The 24,582-nt window shown below is 42.4% G+C and overlaps 1 protein-coding gene and 1 pseudogene across 3 annotated transcripts in view; both read right to left on the bottom strand.

Moving 5' to 3' along the window:
• Window positions 1-24,582, bottom strand: part of SLC9A7 (solute carrier family 9 member A7) — a 1,149,612-nt gene that overhangs the window by 1,039,311 nt on the left and 85,719 nt on the right. For all 3 annotated transcript variants that reach the window (XR_007722480.1, XM_050775599.1, XM_050775600.1), the window contains exons 4-11: window positions 23,445-23,521; window positions 20,154-20,266; window positions 13,073-13,178; window positions 12,556-12,697; window positions 10,224-10,329; window positions 7,937-8,025; window positions 7,730-7,843; window positions 5,310-5,421 (exon numbers count right to left, since the gene is read on the bottom strand). Coding sequence is in view for 2 of the 3 variants with exons in the window: in XM_050775599.1 (XP_050631556.1) it covers window positions 5,310-5,421; window positions 7,730-7,843; window positions 7,937-8,025; window positions 10,224-10,329; window positions 12,556-12,697; window positions 13,073-13,178; window positions 20,154-20,266; window positions 23,445-23,521 (859 nt within the window). In the remaining variant the exon portion in view is untranslated. The remainder of the gene's footprint in view (window positions 1-5,309; window positions 5,422-7,729; window positions 7,844-7,936; window positions 8,026-10,223; window positions 10,330-12,555; window positions 12,698-13,072; window positions 13,179-20,153; window positions 20,267-23,444; window positions 23,522-24,582) is intronic.
• LOC126945649 (phosphoglycerate mutase 1-like) lies at window positions 1,243-5,303 on the bottom strand (annotated as a pseudogene).

Genomic DNA, 24,582 nt, shown 5'->3' on the forward strand with positions numbered 1-24,582 from the left:
AAGTTCTGCTCATAAGAATTAAATGACAATGTTGTCTCAAAATCCACTGCTGCCATTTGGGGCTAATAAACTCTATTCATTCATGCTTCAGGGGCCAAGTTGTCTTACCTAGAAAGAAGAACCTGAAAGGCATGATTTTCTTTTATTTGATGCTGTCTTTTGCAAAACTCCCAAACACAATGAAAAAGCATCGTACTGCTTTGTACAGCACTTTTTCAGAATAATAACACTCCTATTACTTAAATGATTCTCCTGCTAGTAACATGAAGTAAAAATAAATATAAATAAGTAATAATAATATAAGCTAAAACTGTGATCCCAACACAACCCAAGCACCACACAGTCAATACAAACTTAAAAAACAGGCTAGGTACGAGTATTCAAATTTGTGGAACACAGTTCAGCATTTCCTTAGCAACAGGGGAAACCACACAGAGAAGTGAAAATATAACCCAGTCTACATCAGGGGTGGTCAACTCTTTCTGTAACTGGCCAGATACTAAAGATTTTAGGTTTTGTGGGCCAAGAGGCAAAATCAAGAATATTATGTGGGTACTTAGATTAAAGAGACGAACATTTCCACAAATGTTTATTATCAAAAATCAATAGTAATAATTGAGGCCACTTTGTTGTAATACAGGTCTAATAATGAAAAGAGGCAAATTCTTTCTGGAGGGGATATTTTGCTTAACTGTGGTTTCAAAGTCAGTGTTGTCTATCATCAAACAGAGTGCAAACATTCATCTGTATAAGACATTCTCAGCTCATGGGCTATGTGAAGACAGGCAGTGGCCAGATTTGGCCCAGGGGTTGTAGTTTGCTGATACCTGATCTGCATTATGGATTTTAAGATTAATATCAGCAGTTTAATGTTTTGGAGTTCATCTTTCTAAGCTCTTTTGTTCCTTTCCCATATCATGCTCATAATTTATTTTATAGTAAAGACTGAATCTGGCTGGGTGTGGCGGCTCACGCCTATAATCCCAGCATTTTGGGAGGCAAAGGTGGGCAGATCACTTGAGGTCAGGAGTTTGAGACCAGCCTGACCAACATGGTGAAACACTATCTCTACCAAAAATACAAAAATTAGCCAGGCATGATGGCATGTGCCTGTAGTTCCCTGCTACTTGGGAGGCTGAGGTGGGAGAATCACTTGAATCCTGGAGGCAGAGGTTGCAGTGAGCTGACATGGTGTCACTGCACTCCAGCCTGGAGGACAGAGTGAGGCTGTGTCTCAAAAAAAAAAAAAAAAAGACTGAATCTACAGTCTTTAGTATATATCTAGTATTAATTTTTATTCACCATGGGGAAGACTGTGTGTATAACATGCGAGAGAATGAAAAGTTAGACTTACTATATCTCTTTGTACATTTTTCTACTTTTTGCAATTTCACAATTATTAATATATGTAATCTGAGCACTTCACTACAATTCACTAAAGAAGAGTGACATCAATAAAAGTTACATTGAAAACAAAGTTGATGTTTTCTATTAATCTGTCCTAGTGAAATATTTATACACATCTAGGTCACCCTACAGCCAGCCAGCTATGTCACTGGTCAACATTTAAGCCTCTCAAGGGATGTTGACTCAAAGAAGAAAACTTGGACATCAGAGAGAGACCACGTAGAATACATTTTTCTTAATTTCACTAGGTAAGCATGGTAAGCAATATGAAAGTGAGACCTCAGGTATTTCATAGCCTTGATGAATGAGCTCCTTTTGATAGGCAGATTTCTCCCAGCATAAAATGTCTTTTATTGGAGATATCATTAAACAGCACTGTACACTTCTCAGCTTTTTAGTACAGAAGCCAATGAGCATATTTAAGTTGACCTAGATGACAGGGTTAGCTCCAACTAATCTTCCTCTTGTCCACTGGCATATTCCTAATATGTACATAGAAGCTTATCACCGTCCTCTTCACCAAGTTCTGAATGTGTCCCTGCTGCTCTTGAGTGAAGCTCAAACTCTTTGGCACAGCACTGGAGCTTCCCTGAGGTCTCCACTCTACCGTGGTGGTTCTCAAAGTGTGGTTTTCAAACCAGCAGCAGCGGCAGCTCAGAAATGTTAGGAGAGCCCACTCCATATCCCCAGAATCAGACAGTGAGGCCCAGCAACCTGTGCTTTAACAAGCCCAATGGGCAATTCTGATGTAACCTAAAGGGTGAAAATTATGAGTTTAGATACAATTCTCCTTTCCAACCTCACCTTCTTTTTTTTTTTTTTTTTTCCTTTTTTCTTGCATATCATTCCTTTCTTATACTGATTTGGAAAAAAGATTTAGTACAGTTATGCTCAAAATGAGTACTGGGCCCATGTGGCAGGGCCAAGTAACTAAAACATGATTCAGAAAACAGGCAGTGAAAGACACACTTGGACATGATCAAGAGGCATTTCACTGCCATGAAACAAGCGGGGCAGGGATTCTAAAATACACAGCAGGAGGCACTCCTACCCCTTTCAAGTCACGGAGCTTGTGCCATATTGGTATAAGGAATGGTTTATTTTCTGATGATCACATGTGGGATTATTTCAACTGCCACTAGAAACCCCACAAGGACTTTTGTTTTGTATTATTTATACACTTCGTTTTTGTAAAATAAATGCACCAGAAACTTAATTCAGGATTGATCCCACCCATCAAGTAGAGCCGGCCCCTCTGGGGTCAGGAAGGAAACCGTTTTTTTTGTTTTTTGTTTTTTTTGTTTTTACATCACCATGCTGGTTACATTTATCTTCCACTGGAATGACTAGAGCCCTCCAGGCAGTGGCCTGACTACAGAAGAACACAGGACTGGCTCCTGGGGGCAAACAGGCTCTCTTGCTTCTCCTCTTTGGCCGTGCCTTAGCATGGTTCCTCCCTATCTCCTACTCAAGCAGGTCCTTAGTACACAAAGCCCTGGTAAAAACCCAAGTCACTACCTCTCAACTCTTTTGGATAAGGGGAGTTTTCCCTGGGCTTGGACTGAGAAGCCGTGCCCTCCCTGGAGGTGCTATCTTGACTAGATTGTGTGAAGACAGTGGGTGCAGGAGAAAAATGGCTGAAATGAAAAATGGGAGTCACTGGTACCCATCTGCAGCTACAACTTCAGATGCCTACAGATGTGGTCAGTGTGACATGTGCAGTGGGGAGGGACAGAGAAAGGGATGGGCAAGGCGGGTGTTCCCAGGGAAAGTAGTCTATCCGCTGGCCTTTACCTCCACTTTGCCCTGGGCAGCCACAGCTTCCATGGCTTTACACACGGTCTCTTCATCCCCCAGGAACTGCATGCGCCTGATGTGCTTCAAGTTCTTGTCCAATTCATAGACAACGGGAATAGCAGTCGGCAGGTTCCTCTCCGCAGAGAGACCCTGAAGATGCTTGACAATGCCGGGGAGGCTGTTGCCGTGGGCTGTAATCAGTACCCATTTCCCCTCCTCAATCTGGGGAACTATTTCTTCATTCCAAAGGGGCAGAGTTCTGGCAGAAGTGACCTTCAGACCCTCACAAGAGGGTAGCTGATCTTCAGTGAGGTCTACATACCTGCGATCTTTACTGATGCTGCTGTAGAAGGGATGATTGGGCTCTATGAGAGGTGGTGGGACATCACAGGAGCGCCTCCAGATCTTTACCATGCTTGGCAGCAGTTTCTGCTTTATGGAGGTCGGTCAGAAGCCCAGAGTGCCACTCATTAAGATGCCAAGTCCTCACTACGGGCAGCCACATCAGGTCAGTGGCATCTGGCACTGTCCAGAGGGCCCAGATTGCTCTCTTCTGCACTGAGGTGAAGCAGATGTTGAACTTATAGCCAGCATCTTGCAGTGCCTGTCTACCTCACTTCGCCTCCTTGTGGCCCCCGGGCTCAGGGAGTGTCCTTCCAGCCACTGAAGCAGTTCTCCAGGTTCCAGGCACTCTCCCCGTGCCAGATCAGCCACAGCTTGTAGGCGGCAATGGTGGTCAACCTCACCCTCTTTCTGAATTACTCCATGTATCTGACATTTAAACCAGACTGCTGCCCTTCCCTAAACAAGCCAGGCATGCCAATGCTTTTCTGCCTTCCCAAACTGCTGCCTCCTGAAATTCCATTCTTCCAAGCCTAGCTAAAAGGCCACTCCCTTAGTGAAGATGGCCCTGAGCCATTCTCTTCTTGTCCACATTTCTTTCAGACCTCTTTTGTGCAATTCACCAACCTCTCTTGGAAGAAAATGAAGTCTTTGTGTACCTGCCTCCCCCCAGCAGACTGTGAGCTCCGTGAAGGAGGCTCGTCTTTGCATCCTCCACAACCTAGAGCTGTGGCTTATGAAAAGAGGATGCTCAATAAATGTTTGTCAGAGTAAAAGGAAATCATCTTAGAGGACTGTACCTGTATCTAAGTTCAGAGGCAAGCTAGTGTGAGACAAAATGACTGCTTTACTGAGCAGTGCCTGTTGGTTTGATTTCACTATGACTCTGTGAGCCCCCCAATAACTACTGCATGGCAGTAATGGTGGCTGCAACTCACTCTCTGTCTTAAAGGACAGAGGTGTCTTTAAGGGTCACAGTAGCCTTTTGCAACTAACTTCTCCTCCCTCTGTTCTGCAGAAATGCTCTAACTTGGGTCTCATTTATATAAAGCTGACGCTTACCACCCTCACTGCATCATCCACTCATGCCAGCTACTCTCTCCTTACTCTACTTCCACAGCTTTCTTTATTGTCCTTTGTCCCCTCAGTGGCTTCTCCAGACTTCTGAGCTTTACAGGGAAAAGGGGGGGCATGCAGGAGACAGTGTCAATTCAGCAGGATGATCACAGCTATTAAATTCCAGTGTTGGGTTCCCCTTGCTTACATGAGTGTATTTTATTTCTTTTGCTCCACAGAAAGTTAGAGCTGGGGGACCTCAGCTAATTAGTTCAATTTCATTATTTTACAAGAGAGGATACTGCAGCTGGGAGGTGCTGAGTGACTTGGCCAGTGCTCTTTCTCATCAGGAGCTCTTTTCCTTCTAATTCTAGACCTGGCGCCCTTCAGGAAGCTTAAGGGTTATGAAGATCTTCTAGAAAACAATCAAGCACTTTAAACACCATATCTCCAGGTCCCTTGAGTGGTAGTGATGAAATAGAAATGCAAATAATTTAGGGGAGAACATTCACATTTGGTAGTATGGTTTGCAAAATCAACACTAACTCAATTGAACATGTACATCTGTCTATTCCTCACTGCAGGGGATACAAACGGACCAGAAACTTGAATGCTTGCCTTTTTATGAACCTTATCAATTATATTTTAATCATATTCTTGTTACCTGCTGAATAAAACTCATTTTCTTTACACTTACGCCTTTTTACCTGAAAACATCATCATGTGTTGAAAATTCCAGCCAATCTTATGCCTTCTGCCCAAGTTGAGGAAGAAGGAAAGCGGGTAGATGTGCGCAGCTCTGCCCAGGAAGATGGCAACCTGACCACAGGTGGAGGTTAAGGGCCCAACAGTTTCCAGAATGGCATTCCACACAGCCTCCGGCTGAGCAGAGAATTTTAGGAATGCTGTGATGCCTCATTATAGTCCAGAGAGCTGCCCAAAGAAGCCCGGCTGTCTAGTTTCTCTCTAGACAAGTTTCTCAGCAACAAAATGGGAGTAGTTTGGCTAAGCTTCCCCATCTCCTGATTCATAGAGATCATTTCTAGCTTGTTAAACACACTGTTGTAACTTCTTGATTTAATTCAACTGGTATCTATCTATCTATCTATCTATCTATCTATCTATCTATCTATCTAAATCTATCTAAAAAGGAGTCCAGAAATAAGCTAAAGTACCACGGCAGGAGAGGGCAGTTGAGAGAAGCAAACAGTGTCTGTTAGGCTCTACTAAAAGAAAAGGCACTAGAAGAAAAAAATTGCTAATCCTGCAGTCAAACTATAAAGAAAAAGTTTGCTGGATAAGTGCTCGCAGGCTTCATTTGCAAGTAAACATCAGAGATTTTAATGGCCAGAAAGAGCCTGCAAATAAGAGGTGGGGAAATTTACAATGTTCATAACACTAAAAGACATTCAGATCACTCACAGGAATGAACCCAGGGAGATATTTCTCTACCTAAGTAGCTAAAATGTCTTTTGGAGATGTAAGAAATGGAAAAGGAGGGTGGAAAAAGGAACTCTGTTGTGGAAACCAAAGAATTCAGGGAAACTGGTCCTTTGTCACTTCTGAGTTTAGAACAGTGCCCAGCTGAGAGAGCTGCACACTCCCCTGGTCAGAGAAGGGAACGCCTGTGGGAGCCAGAGGAACAGGGAGCTTCCGTTTTGGCAAAACACCAGCTGCAGGAGCTGCAGCTGTTTCAGACAGAAGCCAGGGCGGAACTATCTTCTCTGTCTCCTGCAGGGTAAAGCACTGCCTGTTTTTCTTCCGTTTTCTTTCTGTTTTGTTTTAAGCAGAAAGAACAAGGTAATGCTTACAAAGTACATTCTATCCCAGAAGAGAAGCAAAAGTCCTTAAGTGGTAAGCAGCAGTTGGGATCTGCAGAGGACCTGGCTTGGCCTCTGCCAGGCCCTCATCTGTAAACAGGGCTGTACTCTCACTATCTCTCACAGGATGTCATGCTAGGAATACAAATCAAAACAACATGCAAGGTCTTTCTCAAAAAAGAATAAAAACACTGGTCTTGCAGAGTTTTAGCTATTAGTCTGGTAAGCATGGAAATCCAAGAAATGAGCCACCGGTTTAAGCGTAGGAGGCTCTCACACTAACCAGTATTGCATTAGGCCACTGTCACTGTCCAGCAGCTTGGTGAGTGTCAGTCATTCCTGCACAATAAATTAAGCCCAGAGAGAAAAACACTCCTTTTTGGCCAGCATTCCAAAATCTAAGGATAATCATGAGGCCTCAGAAAAGGCAAATGTGCATGTCCAGCAATAGGGGACTGTGCTCAGTATCTTGAAATCAAGCCCCAGAAAAGTTCGCTTTAATAAAAACATAGTATCTGAGGCCAAGTGAGCAAAACCCTCAGCTATCCATCCACTGCTAGGGACATGAGAGAAGCCAATCCCGCAAATTATGTCTCTTTTTCAGAAACTGCATTTACAATGGGCCCAGACCAAGGAATCAAGTATTCTTCTATTTTATCTTTTCTTCCCCTCATTTTTTTTTCCTTCTCCTTTTTTTGGTGGGGGTGGGGAGAAAGAGTCTTCTACCATGATCTGCAGCAGCAGGGAAGCTTGAGGAAACAGTAGGGTCACTGCCTGCAAACAACCCTGGGCAGTGTGAGGAAGGGCTTCGCATACTGTGGATGTAGTTACGAGCAAGAGGAGAACCTTTGGGTCATCCAAATCAGGGCACCTCCTGGATTGGAATTCATACAGCAATGAAATGTCAAAAATAACACTGGAGACTGACATGGTTGCTGACTTTTAGATACACCCAGAAGGGCACTTTACAAAACAAACTATCACCTGCTGAGCACCAGTTTAACAGAAAGGCCATCTTACACAGAAAAGGCTGAAAGGATGACCTTGGAATACATGCAGTCCTTTAAGTCAAATACATTTAGCGTTATGAAATGCCACTTAAGCTTTCTTTTATTCATCATAAAAACCCTGTGAACTAGCATGGACTTAGTCACCTACCCAAAACAGAAACCGTAATTGTTATTTTATGAGATTTTATATGATTATATTATTGTTATTTTATAGTATTATTATGACTATTATTACTATAGCTTCTCCAACAGTGGTTGTCTCTGCATGTAGAAAATGGTGGAACAAGAAAAGGATACAAAAGCGCCAATGATGAAAATGGGGCTGAAAACGTGCTTCTGGAAGGTAAACAGTGCCAGGCCCATGTAGGAGAAGATGAAGTTCTCTGCCAGGAAATGTAACACCTCAAAGAGCTGCACAGAGAAGGGAAAAGGAAGCTGTAAACCCTGCAGTTCCCCCTTCCCTGTGTTAACAAGCAACTCGTGAGTACCAAGCCTCTCTCTCACCTGCTTGGTTCGACTTCTTGATTCCACCGACAGATTGTTGTAGGTGTAATGAGCTTGTGTGATTCCACAGAAAAGAACAGCTACAACACCTGTTAAAACATCCCCCCAAAAAATCAATGGAAAATAAAGAGGCAGGGGAAAAAAAACCCTGCTGGAACAAAAGGTTAAGGTAGGCAAGCCTAGCATATCCAACTTCCTGGATATTTTTGAAACTTTCCTATTGCTGGGTCGGGCACAGTGGCTCACACCTGTAATCCCAGCACTGCAGGAGGCCAAGGCAGGCAGATGGCTTGAGCCCAGGAGTTTGAGACCAGCCTGGGAAACATGGTAAAACCCCATTTCTACCAAAAATACAAAAAATTAGCTGGATGTGGTGATGTGGGCCTGTGGTCCCAGCTACTCGGAGGCTGAGGTGAGAGGATCACTTGAGCCTGGGAGGTTGAGGCTGCAGTGAGCCCTGATCACACCTCTGTACTCCAGCCTGGGCAACAGAGGGAAACCTTTTCTTAAAAAAAAAAAAGAAATAAAGAAAAGAAAAGAAAAACAAAGTTTCCTATTACTACTGAACACTCCTACAACCCCTCACCTCATATCAACCTTTCTGTCTCCCAACCCTGCCTTCCTTCAAAGCCAAGTACCTCAACATCCCCTCCTTGTTCCAGTTTTAATGGTATCTATTGCCTCCTCTAAACTCCTCCAACTACCATCTGTAGTTGGCATATAGCATTCATTCCCTCAAAGAGACTGTGAGGGCCCATCCAAATTTTTGTCATATTCCTCACTGTTTTTAGAATGAATGAACTGAATTTCAAACTAATGCTTTATATACATATATATTTTTTGAGACAAAGTGGATTATATATTATATATCCCTCAGTGGAGGGCAGTGGCATGATCTTGACTCACTGCAGCCTCTATCTCCAAGGCTCAAGTGATCCTCCCACCTCAGCCTCCTGAGTAGCTGGGACTACAGGTGCACACCACCACACCCAGCTAATTTTTGTATTTTTTTGTAGAGATGGGGTTTCTCCATCTTGCCCAGGCTGGTCTTGAACTCCTGAGCTCAAGAGATCCACCTGCCTTGGCCCCAAAGTGTTGAGTTTAAATAGGCATGTGCCACCATGCCTGGCCTATATTTTTTTCACAGTCTAGGACTTCAGACAAAACAGATCAAGAGTACTATTCCATTTATCCAAGCCCCGATCTTCTATATTTCTGGTTAATGGTAATCATTTTGTTGTGCGAGACAACTGACGCACCTGGGACTTTGCCTACACATTTACAGATAACTGTTAAATTTTAAGGAAGTGGAGCATTTTGTAATGCTGCATATAAAGATTTTCTACAGTATTTTGAAAGGGTGATAAAAGTACATCCTAAGTACCTGGATTATGTACAGTAACTGTACTTGAATTTTCTAATGGAAACATTCAATGATTTTTTTAAAAATGAAAGAATTTGAGGAAGTAAAACCACGTTTCACCACACTAATACTATATGAAACTGACACCATAAAAATTTGATATTGAAAAACAACGATTAAATAGCCCAGAGACACAACAATGAAAAACCGTGTTCACATCCACCTGAGCAGATACAAAATCACCCTTTAAAGGACACATATTTTGCTTGTTATTGCTACTGTTTGTAAAATAACATAGCAATCAAGGGAAATATACAAATAAAATTTTAAGAGATTCTTTGCACCTTAACATCTACTTATAGTTAGAATGAGTACTCAAAAATGTAATTGACTTTGGAATGATAAACTTTATCATTAAAATCTACTTTTTCAGGCTGGGCATGGTGGCTCATGCCTGTAATCCCAGTGCTTTGGGAGGCTGAGGTAGGAGGATCACTTAAGGCCAGGAGTTTGAGACCAGCCTGGACAACATAGCAAACTCCATCTCTACAAAAAATAAAAAAATTAGCTGGGTGTGGTACATGCCTGTAGTCTCAGCTACTTGGGAGGGTGAAGGGGGAAGATCCCTTGAGCCTAGCAGTTCGAGGTTACAGTGAGCTATGATTGTGCTGCTGCACTCCAGCCTGGGTGACAGAGCAAGACCCAATCTCTAAAAAAATAAAATAAAATAAAATCTAGCTTTTTGGAAAGTAGACAATCCATTTAAGACAGAACACTAGCCTTGCTCAGCAATCCTTCATACGGACACTTGCTGAACAGTTAAACTCCATGCAGTTGCTATCTAAGAATTCTTTACTTCCTTCAAGTTCCCACAGGCCCCACTACAGTGAGGGGAAGGGTGGTGCAAGAGTAGAGAAAACCTACCTGTAAATCCGCAGGCTTCTGCCAAAAGAAACGTGCTCCAGGACATGAGGAAGAAGAGCGCTGTCTCCAGCAGGGGGAAGCAGTGCAGTTTGGTAAACTTAGTCACGTTGGCATTCTGTCAAGGACCCTGTCTCCAGGTACATGTATCAGGGCCACCAAGAACCATACTCCACTAGCCCAGGACCCCTCCCCAAAGGGCTAGCCTTTCCCTTCAACCTTTTTTTTCGGAGGCTCTAAGGAAAGCTTAAGTAATACAAATTAAGCTTTCCAGTGCAACACAAGTTTTGTAGGGGCTGGAGGAAGAAATAGTGAGATACTGTTCAGTGGGTACAGAACTTCTATTTGGGATGATGAAAGAATTCTGAAAGTAGACAAGGGGATGGCTACCTGACATTGTGAATGTACTTAATCCCCACGGAATTGTGCACTTAAAAATGGTTAAATGACAAATCTCGTTAGCTATATTTTACCACAATTTTAAGAAATTAATCACATAGGGTGCGGTGGCTCATGCCTGTAATCCTAGCACTTTGGGAGGCCAAGGCGGGTGGATCACCTGAGGTCAGGAGTTCGAAACTAGTCTGGCCAACATACTGAAACCCCATCTCTACTAAAAATACAAAAATTAGCCGGGTGTGGTGACATACATCTGTAATCCCAGCTATTCAGAAGGCTGAGAATTGACTGAACCCAGGAGGCAGAGGTTGCAGTGACCCGAGATCGTGCCACTGCACTCCAGCCTGGGCAACAGAGCGAGACTCTGTCAAAAAAAAATTATCATGTAATATACCAAAAGCCATTACATTTAAATGGTATATAAATTATATGTCAATAAGGCGTTTTTTGTTTTTTGTTTTGTTTTGTTTTTTAAATAAATTCAGCTTTCCAGAGAAACTGGCAACTGGTTTTCTGTGCTCCTTGAATGGCCATGGTTCTGAGAGGCATGGTCATGACATCAGGCTGGCTTGTTGGGTTGGTTCCAGCAAGGCTGTGAAGACAAGGCCTGTGAGACCCTGAGCCCTGGGCATCACTGAGGCCACCTGAGTCCACAACAGGTGCCTAAGGAAGGCACAGGAAAGAAAGAAATGCACAATTCTTGAGGCAGCTACCAGGTGCTGGTGTCACCTTTTGGGACCAGAGATCCTTCTTGTAACAGTGCCATTCGACACAGGCCAAGCATAGAAGCGTCTCATGAGGGATTTCACTGAGCAATATATATCTCCAGGACATCAAAAGGGCCCTTGTGAAGAAAGCAATTTAAATCTGCGCTATCCAATGTGGTAGCTGAACACTTACCATGTGGCTACTCCAAATTGAGATGTGTTGTAAGAGCAACACACACACCATATTTCTTTCTTTCTTTCTTTCTTTTTTTTTGAGATGGAATTTCGCTCTGTTGCCCAAGCTGGAGTGCAATGGCACGGTCTGGGCTCACTGAAATCTCCACCTCCCGGGTTCAAGTGATTCACCTGCCTCAACCTCCTGATTAGCAGGGATTACAGGCGTGCACCACCACACCCGGCTAATTTTTGTATTTTTAGTAGAAACAGGGTTTCACCATGTTGGCCAAGCTGGTCTCGAACTCCTGACCTCAGGAGATCTGCCTGCCTTGGCCTCCCAAAGTGCTGGGATTACAGGTGTGAGCCACCACGCCCAGCACACATACCATATTTCAAAGGCTTGCCACAAAGATTGAATGTATAACATCTCATTAATTATTTTATCATAATTTTGGGTTTTTTTCCATATTGATTACATGTTGGAATGATGTGGTTTAAATTACATAGCACTGCCCACCAAAGAGGATATAATGCAGGACTCAGCACATCTGTAGAAGGGATGCCTGCTCTTTCCACATTTTGTTTTTTTAGTTTGTTTAAACTAAATCCCAGCCATCCTTTGCTTATGGAAGGCCACTAACTAGCTATCACCACATAACACCATGCGGCCCAGAACAGCAGGTGGCAGCAGCTAGCTGGGGCTAAAGTACTTCCCAGCCGGTAGTCCCTAATTCCCAGCCACCTCCTGGTTCCTCAGCTCTTTTCACCCCTCTAAAACTGATGCTCCAACTGGATCACAAGAAAGGGAGAGAAAAAGCAAAGGTGAAGACAGAGCGAAGTCTAGGCTTGTATTCCTAAACATTTTTTCAGACTCTCAGCTAGGGACCTAACCGTCATGCTTCACCAAAGTGATATATTTCAGGAGCCATCACACCCCAGTGGAACAATCAATGTAAGATTCCAATTTGAAAGAACAGCCGAGAACTTTCTTTTCGAAAGTGTAATGCCACACACACATACTCAGGCCGTAACTGAAACTACAAAAAGGATATTAGAGCAGTCACAACACCAGTCACAGCTCCCATGGTAAAAGAGCCACTAAATATACCTAGAAAAATGCCAACTGACTTAAAAAAGGCAGCAGCATCAAAGGCGTGAGTGTTCAGTCCTGCTGGCTGGTAGGCAACAATAGACCTGAAGTTTAAAAACAAGAGACAGTTTTAAAAGACTGCACTGGTTTTACACCGTGGTACCTGAAAATATCGACAAACATAGGTATCTACATTTTGTCAAGCATTGGCCAGGGTAAATTCATTTAATTTAATTTGTGGCCAGCATTGCCCAGGGCAAATTCATTTAATTTAATCTGCAGCCACCATGTTACACTGGCGTCAGCATTCTGATCGCTGCTGGGCACACTAAGCAACATAATTTTATCCACGAAGCTGATAAATCTCATTTAGAAAAACACCCAATTCAATATGTAATACATTTAAGATGAGCCTCTGAATTTAGCCCAAAGCATACAGGAAACCAAGGTGTCTCTTCAGCAGAAACACTGCTACTTACGAGGACAGTACAATGGCAACGGCATCATTTAGGACACTCTCTCCAAAAAGAAGTGCGTAAAGATCCACGTCTGCATGCAATTCATTAAATATTGCCAGCACAGTCACTGAAAAGTGAGCCAAAAGCACAGAAATTAGTTTTGGTTTCTGACCTTAAACCACTGATTACAGATTTATAGAGGCAATTTCTATCTTGAGTGGGACTGGGTGATTCAAGAGATAGCAAGGGGGTCAAAGACAGACTTGTCTATCTGTGGCAGAAATGAAAACGGCAATCTTCCTTATCTGAAGGAGCTTTGATATGATGCTTGAGTCTAATGACACTGCACCAAAACACTATGCTTTCCACCGTGATCCCATCACACTTTGAAAGTATCTGTTACAGAACTTCAAAAACTAATGACAATCAATGTGATTTGACTTCACCAGTGTGTTGAAATCTCTTTGATTTCTCTGGCTCAATAGAGCCAAGGATAAAATAACAAAGTTATTATACAAATGATTAATGAGATTTTGGCCGGCACGGTGGCTCGCGCTTGTAATTCCAGCACTTTGGGAGGCCGAGATCACAAGTTTGAGACCAGCCTGACCAACACAGTGAAATCCCGTCTCTACTAAAAATACAAAATTAGTCAGGCATGGTGGTACACACCTGTAATCCCAGCTACTTGGGAGGCTGAGGCAAAAGAATCATTTGAACCCAGGAGGCGGAGGTTGCAGTGAGCCAAGATCGTGCCATTGCACTTCAGCCTGGGCAACAGGAGTGAAACTCCATCTCAAAAAAAAAAAAAAAGAAAAAAGAAAAAAGGCCGGGTGCGGTGGCTCATGCTTGTAATCCCAGCACTTTGGGAAGCCAAGGCAGGCAGATCACTGAGGTTGCGATTTGAGACCAGCCTGACCAACATGGAGAAACCTCATCTCTACTAAAAATACAAAATTAGCCGGGTGTGGTGGTGGGTGCCTGTAATCCCAGCTACTCCAGAGGCTGAGGTGGGAGAATCGCTTGAGCCCAGGAGGCAGAGGTTGTGGTGAGCAGAGACTGCGCCATTGCACTCCAGCCTGGGCAACAAGAGTGAAACTCCATCTCAAAAAAAAAAAAGATTAATTAGATTTTATAAATTCTATCTTTTTGCCAAGCCTTTGAAATATGGTGTGTGTTGCTTAAAATAATAATGACAGGGGTGGGGGTGTGGGCAATATTGTCCCTGATTGAGAACCACCGCTCTAGATATATGCACAAGAGCTGTGTTCTCTCTCAACACTCAGACCCAACTACCCTCTCTCAATGGTTTCTACCATAGGACTGCAAAAACTAAAACCCCACTTTCCCAGCTTCTCTTGCAGAAAGCATCACCTCTTCCTGTCAGGAAGAAGGTGGAGAGGCCAGATACCAACGTAGTCATCTTGCCTCCATGGGGCAACTGATGTGTGACTGAAACCCCAGAACAGTGCAGCAGAAAGACAGTGTAGTACTTTTTGATTGTAGTGGAAGCTGGGACATCAGCCCCAGTACTGGTACCCAAGATAAATATCTATTTGTTTAAGCAGGAATTAGCCAGGTTTTTCTGTTCTTTGCAGCCAAAAGCATTACTAATTGATACAATCAGAAAACCAAGCCAAACAAATGTTCAGTTTAGTGAGTTATTATAAGCCAACCAGTCTTGTAACCACATCCCTGTTCAAGAAATGGAACTTTGTCAGTCCCCCATATGTCCCATCCCAGTCTGAAGCCTCTTCCTTCACTAAAGGGAACCACTAAACTAAATTTTATAGTCATCATTTTCTTGCCTTTCCCTATAATTTAATCACACAAATACACATTCCCTGACGCTACCGTTTGGTTTTGCCAATTTTTTAAATATTTTATTTTTATTTTTATATTTTTTTGAGACAGGGTCTTGCTCTGTTGCTCAGGCTGGAGTACGGTGGTGTGATTATAGTTCACTGTAGCCTGGAACTCCCGGGCTTAAGCAATCCCCGCTACCTCAGCCTCCCAAGTAGATGGGACCACAGATGCATAGCACACCTGGCCTAAAGCATAATTAATAATAATAACAATAAATGCTTACATAGCATTGCTCTAAGTTTCAACTTCTCATTCTCCCTGCTCATTATCTCACAAAACAGGTCAGGATCCCTTCTGTGCCCCTCCTGAGCAAGTCTGTGCCTGATCACAAGGAGGGATGTGGGTGCTGACAACTGGAAGACGATGGGATGGGGATGACAAGACTGGCTAAGTGGTTTCTGGTGGGAGACATGAAACAAACTGCCCTCCTCCCTATAGCAGGACCCTTGAAATCAGGGTGAGCAGGGTCATAGCTGTTTCCAACTGGACACAGACTGAGAAATCACAATTAACTAACTGAAGATCACTGGGTACAGGCAGTGGGAAAAACAAAAGAATGGCAGATATATGAAGAAGGAAAAACTCAAGGACCTAAATGTGTTCGTTCAGCTAACTTTTCATGGACACTTCATCCGTGTACTCAAGGGCACTTAGCCCTTGTGAGCACTCAGTACAAAGTGGCAAGCACTGACATGTACAAAACAGACCTAACTCAAAGAGCTGAGGGAGCAGATAATGGAGTCTAGAAAGAGTGACTAGGCAGGTGGCACATTTGAACCAAGTCCCAGAGGATGCCCTCTAGCCTGGGCGACAGAGCAAGACTCTGTCTCAAAAAAAAAAAAAAAAAGAAATTGTTAAGATAGTAAATTTTATGTCAGGCATTTTTACCACAATAAAAAATTAATAATAAAAAAGGAAATTGCATGCCCTTCCTGTGAACCATCATGATGTCATTTCCCCAATTTTAACTCATCACCTTTGCACTCCTTGAGTCAATCAGCCTGACTCACAGGTTTCTATTTTTCTTTTCTTTTTCTTTTTAGACAGGGTCTCTGTTGCCTAGGCTGGAGTGCAGTGGCATGTGTTCTCTGGTGGCTTCCTAGGAAGGCACCATGGGGTGGAAATGTGTTTTTTTCCTTTAATTGTGGATCTGTCTAAAACAAAAGCCCACAAAGATGGCACATGGCAGCCATGACACATGACCACAGAGTGGAGAAGGCTCCCTGTCACAGTGCAGCCTACACTATCCCACACATACTATGTCAACTTTGACCAGAAGACCAAAGACTCATGTCTCAAGCCAAGTACAGTAATCAGGGACAAGGATTCTTATTCCTTCATATCAGTCAATATGATTCTGTATCCTAATACTATAAATTTTTTGTTTCATTTTTTAAAGACAGGGTCTTGCTCTGTCACCCAGGCTGGAGTGCAGTAGTGCGATCACAGCTCACTGCAGCCTCAAACTCCTGGGCTTAAGCAATCGTCTTGCCTCAGACCCCGAGCAGCTGGAACTATAGGCAATCACCACCACGGCCAGCTAATTTTTAAAATTTTTTTGTGGGGATGAAGTTCTATGTTGCCCAGGCTGCCAATATCAGAATTTTTGTTTGATGCAGCAGACGCTAGAAGTCAATCTGGTCTTGTGATGCTTAACTCTTCACTTAAGTTTTTATCTCCTTTATGACCCAAGTTTTCAAACAACAGATTTCTAGGAGGCTGGTAAAACACTTCTAGTTTGCAAAAACATTCTACATTTCAGGAAGATTTCTATTTAAAAAGCAGTTAAAGTTAATGTCCTGATGTTTAATAAGTTTAAACTTTCAATTTTCTACAACTTCCATTTCTTTTTTTTTTTTTTTTTTTTTTTTGAGACGGAGTCTTGCTCTGTCGCCCAGGCTGAAGTGCAGTGGCCGGATCTCAGCTCACTGCAAGCTCCGCCTCCCGGGTTCAGGCCATTCTCCTGCCTCAGGCCTCCCGAGTAGCTGGGACTACAGGCGCCAGCCACCTCGCCCGGCTACTTTTTTTGTATTTTTTTTAGTAGAGACGGGGTTTCACCGTGTTAGCCAGGATGGTCTTGATCTCCCGACCTCGTGATCCACCCGTCTCGGCCTCCCAAAGTGCTGGGATTACAGGCTTGAGCCACCGCGCCCGGCCTACAACTTCCATTTCTATAAAACCCTTACGGTGCCAATCTTCATAGGCCAAGTGAAAATGGAGTAGCATGGTAATCCCTTCCATTATTTTCTACCATAGCATAGACACATTAAAGGGAAGTAAACAATTACAAAGATAATCTAGAAAAGTAAGCCTCTCTATCCAATTAAATGAAGTAACACTGATAGCTCAGGAAACAATACCAATAATCTTTATGTTAAACTAACTTCCCTTTACTTGTTAGTGGTACTAGTAAGACGCTAGTAATAAAATTATAGATGAGTATACTTAGAAACACATTTTCAGACAGACTAAACACCTTTCTCAGACTTATGAAGATCTATTTCTCCACAGACACACATCTGGAGACAGTCACAGACAGCACTGGATTAAAATACTAAAACTGATTTTCAGAGTTCTCTTTGGAAACATGCTTGGGTTAAGAGATGATCTGTTATTTATTTATTTTTTAAACATATGGAAAACTGAGAAATCTCTGTCTGAGTCAGATGTGGACACAGACCAGCATAATTTAGAGATGGTACACTCTATGCCTTACACGTGTTGTTTCATTTCATCTTCACAATAGCCTTAGGAAATAGGTGCCATCATTTCTACTTTATAGATGAGGAAACTGATGTCAGGGGATAATATGTGTCCAGGCTACCCGATCAGTGATTGGCAGGGCTAGAACTCAACCCAAGGCCTGTGACTCCAAATCCCACCTTTTCACAAACCAGAGTGCCTCGACAGCCAAGTCTTCAATACTAATTTACTCAGGATGTTTGTAATAAAATATGAGGGTAAGAGAGGTCAATTTTTTTTTCTTTTTTTTTTTTGAACACTGAGATTCTTCAGAACCACACAACTGTCTAGAGCTATGCTGTCTGATGTGGTAACCATTAGCCACATGTGGCTATATACATTTAAATTACTTAACATTAAATAAAAGTTAAAATCAGTCCCCCAACTGCATTACCCTACATTTCAAGTGCTCAAAAGCCACATGTGGCTACTGGTTACCACAATGGACTTGCAGATTATAGAACATCTCTATCTTCACAGAAAGATCTATAAGATAGCACTGATGGAGAGGACCCCCAAGAGGCATGGTCAAGTATCTTAGTATCTTTAAGGTTAATACTGTTCAGAATATTAGAGGGCATTGAAGACATTGAACAGACCTTTCCATCTCTACCGTGAGGACAGGAGCAGCTCATTCTCCAGAACTTCTTTCCCTAAGGTGTACTCTCAATAGCTGACACTAAGGAAGAGAATAGCTGTAACTACTTTATGCAAACTGATCAAATTATAGGTTCCAACTTGGAAAGGATAACTTTTTTGTTTGTTTTTGAGCTGCAAGGGAGGGTGTAATAATTCACTTGTAAGAATTGGTTCAACCAACACGTGAAAAATACAGGGCAAGGGATTGATGAATAAAAACCATGTCACAGTGCACAATCCTCTAGGAACGCTGCACAAAAGGAGTTTACAAATTAAATTACATTCACTACAGATAATCATGTGTGTTTCTACTAAGAAAAGGTATTATTTAAACCAAATGATATGTTACATAAAAGAAGGCAAAAGGGCAACACTGAGAAAGAAGAAAATCAAAGTGTAAAACTTATGACCAAATTAGTCATTCTAAGATGAAAGGCAAAACATGTTATATAGCCGGGTGTGGTGGTTCATGCCTGTAATCCCAGCACTTTGGGAGGCCGAGGCGGGCGGATCACTTGAGGTTGGGAGTTTGAGACCAGCCTGGCCAACATGGAGAAACCCTGTCTCTACTAAAAATACAAAAAAATTAGCTGGGCGTGGTGGTGCATGCCTGTAATCCCAGCTACTCGGGAGGCTGAGGCAGGAGAATCGCTTGAACCTGGGAGGCGGAGGTTACAGTGAACCAAGATCGTGCCATTGCACTCCAGCCTGGTCAACAAGAGCAAAACTCCATCTCAAAAACCAAACCAAACCAAAACAACAACAACAACAAAAAACATGCTATACAGATACAATGGAATGGAATATTATTCAGCCTTAAAGGTTAGGAAATTATGACAAATGCTATAACATGGATGAACTTTGAGGACATTATGCTAAGTGAAATAAGCCAGTCACAAAATACTATATGATTTCACTTGTATGAAATTTCTACAGCAGTCAAGTTCATAGAGACAGAAAGTCAAAGATAGCTGCCAGGGGCTGCAGGGAAGGGAGACTGGGGAGTTGTTGTTTAAAGGGTACAGCATTTCAGTTTTGCAAGATGAAAAAGTTCTTGGGATTGGTTTCACAATAACGTGGGTATACTTAACGCTACTGAACTATACACTTAGAAACTGTTAAGATAGGCTGGGCACGGTGGCTCACACCTGTAATCCCAGCACTTTGGGAGGCTGAGGCGGGCAGATCACGAAGTCAGGAGATTGAGACCATCCTGGCTAACACAGTGAAACCCGCCTCTACTAAAAATACAAAAAAATTAGCCAGGCGTGGTGGCAAGCACCTGTAGTCCCAGCTACTTGAGAGGCTGAGGCAGGAGAATGGCATGAACTTGGGAGGTGGAGGCTGCAGTGAGCTAAGATCGCATCACTGCACTCCAGCCTGGGCAACAGAGCAAGACTCCATCTCAAAAAACAAACAAACAAACAAACAAAAGAAATTGTTAAGGTAGTAAATTTTATGTCAGGCATTTTTACAACAATGAAAAATTAATAATATAAAAGGAAATTGCATGCCCTTCTTAGAAAAGCCATCTAACTATAGTCCCACTGCTTGGGAGGCTGAGGCAGGAGGACTGCTTGAGCCCAGGAGGTCAAGGCTTCAGTGAGCTGTGATTGCACCACTGCACTCTAGCTTGGGCAACAGAGTGAGATCCTGTCTCAAAAAAGGAAAAAGAAAAAGAAAAGCCATCTAAGTCTGTTAGACCCACCTATTGGTCACTTCTTCCACCACCATGCCATGCAAATAAATACTACATTCTCCCTACTACAACAAAAGTTAATGATTGCTCTGAACTTTTTAAGATTTAAATAATGGAATACCATAATAATAAAGCCAAATATGCAAAGCCAAATACCTGGGTCAGTGGCAGAGATGATTGCTCCAAAAAAGAGACAATCTGTGTAGTAAAATTTATCAGAGAGCTGTCCCATAATCTTCATGAGCTTCACCACACCATACATGAGATTTCTGTAAGAAGGTAAGGTAAACTACGTCAGGAGAAACAAATAAGTAACTTAGCAAACATGCAAGCAGAATAGTACTAGAATGCTGTTCTTAGAGATTTATGAAAATTAACAGGCAGCTGCCATAGTTGGACACTTATTAGAGACATTGGCAAATAGGACTTTGGCATCAAGTAAGAGTTTGCAAGTTAATGTCATCTTGCTGAAATATCTGAACATTTCATTTTTAAAAGTTGTACTCTAACAACTAAAGCAACCATGAAGTACAGTCTTCAATTAGCAACAAAGCTAAAGCATTTGAAACAACTGGGTTATACAGAGGAAAGGAAGAGACAGAACCTGGCATAATGTTTTTGTAGCAATAAGTTGCTACAAAACTCACAAGATTCTAAGATAATACATTTAAAGTCAGAGAAATCAGTAGACTGGATGAAAACAGAGAGAAAAAAATGGGTTGGTCACAAAGATCCAAGGGATTGACCTACTACTGCCTTCTCTGCCAAAAATTATTTCAAAGAAAGGAAAAAGAGGCAAATATCTTTAAATATCCTATTAGAACATCCATATACCCATGAAGATATCTGGACTTTCACTCTTTGCATGGGTCAGGTGTGCCAGCAATAGCCCTCCTTATGCTATGTAGACTGTGACATGGGCTAAGAGGGACTACCAAGTTAAATTTTTCAGCTTGGAGGAAGAACATTTCCTACAAGACAGCTTGCAAATTGGGAGGAGTGAGGAGTGTGAAAAGGTCTAGTACGTGTTACAAGGGTATGTGTGCATGCACGTGTATGTGTGTGTGCGTGTGCGTGTGTGTGTGGTGGCACCAGCAGTGATAGCAGCAGCTGCAGGGGTTAGACAAGTAAAAATAACCATGGACTTGACTCATTATACCCTACAGCCAATGCTCTAATAATGAGATTCTTGATGCCACTGCCCACCTTTGTGTCTCAAATGCTTAGAAGGGTGGACTAGCTAAGCTAGGAGTAAAAGAACTATTCGCAGAATGGAATCCTTTCAAGAAGAAACAGCTATAACTTAATGCTTCCCTATTGTGTGCCAGACACTGTTCTAGACACTTAACCAGTTCAATTTCATTTCCTTTTTTTTTTTTTTTTTTTTTTGAGAGGGAGTCTCGCGCTGTCGCCCAGGCTGTAGTGCAGTGGCCAGATCTCAGCTCACTGCAAGCTCCGCCTCCCGGGTTCACGCCATTCTCCTGCCTCAGCCTCCTGAGTAGCTGGGACTACAGGCGCCTGCCACCTCGCCCGGCTATTTTTTTGTATTTTTTAGTAGAGACGGGGTTTCACTGTGTTAGCCAGGATGGTCTCGATCTCTTGACCTTGTGATCCGCCCATCTCGGCCTCCCAAAGTGCTGGGATTACAGGCTTGAGCCACCGCACCCGGCCCAGTTCAATTTCATTTCACAGCAATTGTATGTTACAGATTTGATTTGCCCTTTGTTGCTTATCAAAGGCTTCTTTCATGTACCCTTTAAACATTCCTGGAACAAGACCTTCCTCTCCATTTCCTTCCACCAGTCTGTGACCTACACAATAGACTTCTCTGGTAGCCTTTTCCCCATTTTGCTTCCTGTCGTCACTAATGTCAGTTATGTAATGTGTCATTCTTCAATAATGTGTATCTCTTAAAGGATAAGTCCAAGCCCCTCCTTTTTTGATGGCACAAAAGACCCCTGCTATTATCTCCAGCCAATTGTTAAAAAATTCATAAAAATCCTAACTTTATTCAGATTTTCTTAGTTTTTAACCTAATGTCCTTTTTCTGTTCCAGGATCTTATCCGGGATACCACATGACATTTAGTCATCCAATCCCTTTAGTCTCCTCATGGCTGTGACAGCAGTTTCTTAGACTTCGCTTTTTTTTTTTTCTTTTTTTCTTTTTTTTTTTTTTTGAGATGGAGTCTCACTCTGTCACCCAGGCTGGAGGGCAGTGGCGTGATCTCAGCTCACTGCAAGCTCCACCTCCCAGGTTCACGCCATTCTCCTGCCTCAGCCTCCTGAGTAGCTGGGACTACAGGTGCCCGCCACCACGCCCAGCTAATTTTTTTTTATTTTTTATTTTTAGTAGAGACAGGGTTTCACCGTGTTAGCCAGGATGGTCTCGATCTCCTGACCTTGTGATCCACCTGCCTCAGCCTCCCAAAGTGCTGGGATTACAGGCGTGAGCCACCGCGCCCGGCCAGACTTTGCTCATTTTTGATGACCTTGGCAGATTTAAGGAGTACTGGTCAGATATTTTGTAGATATATCCTTTGACTAGGATTTGTCTGATTTTTTTTCTCATGGTTATACTGAGGTAATGTGGTTTTAAGCGAACGACCAGAGAGGTAGAGTATCCTTCTCATCACAAATATCAAGGTACATACTATCAACGTGACTTACCACTGCTGATGTTGACCTTGATCACTTGGTTGAAGTAGTATTTGTCAGGCTTCTCCACTGTAAAGCTACTCTTTTTTCCTGCTTTCTGTACTGTACTCTTCAGAAAGAAGTCACTATGCACAGCCCACACTCAAAGAGGGAGTGGGAGGGGACTGAGCTCTACCTCCTTGAGGGGGATGTATCTACATGAAGTATTTGGAATTCTTCGCACAGGAGATTTGTCTCTTCTCCCCCATTTATTTATTCATCCAATCGCTTATTTATATCCATACGGACTCAGGGATATTTACTTTATGCTCTTGGGGATAATCTAATACAATGTTATTTGTTTTGTTGTTCTTCAGCCATTGGCTGGGGGGGCTTTGACCATTACAGGGGCTTTCGGTTGGCTCTTGTGTCCCTTTGACATCCCCCACATTCTTTTGCCTGTCTGTTTTCTGAGCACTTCCTTACTTTCTGGCATTATAAGATACTCCCTTTTCATCTTGTATATTTCCTGCCCCAGCCCTAGAATTAGCCATTTCTGCAAGGGGCTCTGGCTCTTTTTATCAAAGAATGATAATAGAAACCAAGATCTGGGTCTTGGGTATAATTTTATTTCATGTAAATTGATCTTAATTTAAATAGCCACATGTGGCTAATAGCTACCATACTGAACAGTGTAAATCTCGATCCTGACTGCCATCAAAAATATCAAAATACTGGACTCTGTGGACCCAAATGGATCTCATCCCTATGGAATGTGTGTTAATTTGGTTATAATACAAAGGTTCACTTACCCAATAATGAAGCATGAAACAGCAGTCCCCAAGAAGGCATAGGCCAGTATAGACCCAAGATTTCTGAAAAAGTGTCTCTGAATAAAACAAACAAACAAAACTCAGGAATCACATTGTGATTTTCAACAATGAGCTTAAGAAACACATTAAAAGTCTCTAAAAAGTGGAACTCTACCTACTGTTTCCATTACATCAAGTAACAACTGAAGTTACTCCTATATGGTGCTATTTAACCTTAGACATCATGGTTTTAAGTTATCTTCTATACAGCCAGGTAGTGAGCAAGTAAGCAAGGACTTAGTAAATTTTCAGACAAAACTGCTCTGGATGATTACATTAAATTACAGTACGTGTGTGTATATGTTGTGCACGTGTGTGTGTGAGTAGACCAATCATTTTTATAGATTTAACCCAAACCATTTTACTCAGTGATTCAGCACATCACTTCCAGTTCTGGTGGTACCTCAGAAGATCATCACAGATAGAAGTTTAAAACAAAGTGTGAAAGTGCTATGTCATGAGCTTTCTGCTTAATTTGATATCAGAAAACAGAGTCCTAAATATCTGCTCATGGAACCTGAAGCGTCTCCTTATATTCATCTAGATTAATGTCTGAAGCCTGGGAAAGAGTGACAATAGAGATGGATGTGGAGAAATGAGAAACAAATAGTTCCATTTAAGATGGCCAAGTTTATATGAAAAGAAACACACATCAATATCACATCTAGAAATTATTCAGAAAGAGGTGGCAAAACTGCAATCCTTTCAATGCTTCTGCACATTCATTGGTTACCTTAAAAATGTAAACACACACACACACACACACACACACACACACACGGATTTACTTGTTTTACCATGTTGTCTTTGAAGGATTTACTTCTTACAAGTCATCAGGCCTGTGGGATATTCCAACGGAGGAAATTCTGCCTGTTCCTGGGATCCTAAGACACAGTTCTGCCTCCTCAAGGCATAAGCCATTCTCATTTGACAATCAGAACTATTTAACACAAACAGACAAAATCTCCCAACACCCTGATCAAACAAAGGCCAGGAACACTTTACCTAGATTTTTTTTAAAGGCAGGAGAGCCCCAGCATGTCAGCTGAGCAACATCAGAAAAAGACAGGGTGCAGGA

This window comes from Macaca thibetana, chromosome X (genome assembly GCF_024542745.1).
Source record: "Macaca thibetana thibetana isolate TM-01 chromosome X, ASM2454274v1, whole genome shotgun sequence".
Classification (NCBI taxonomy): domain Eukaryota; kingdom Metazoa; phylum Chordata; class Mammalia; order Primates; family Cercopithecidae; genus Macaca; species Macaca thibetana.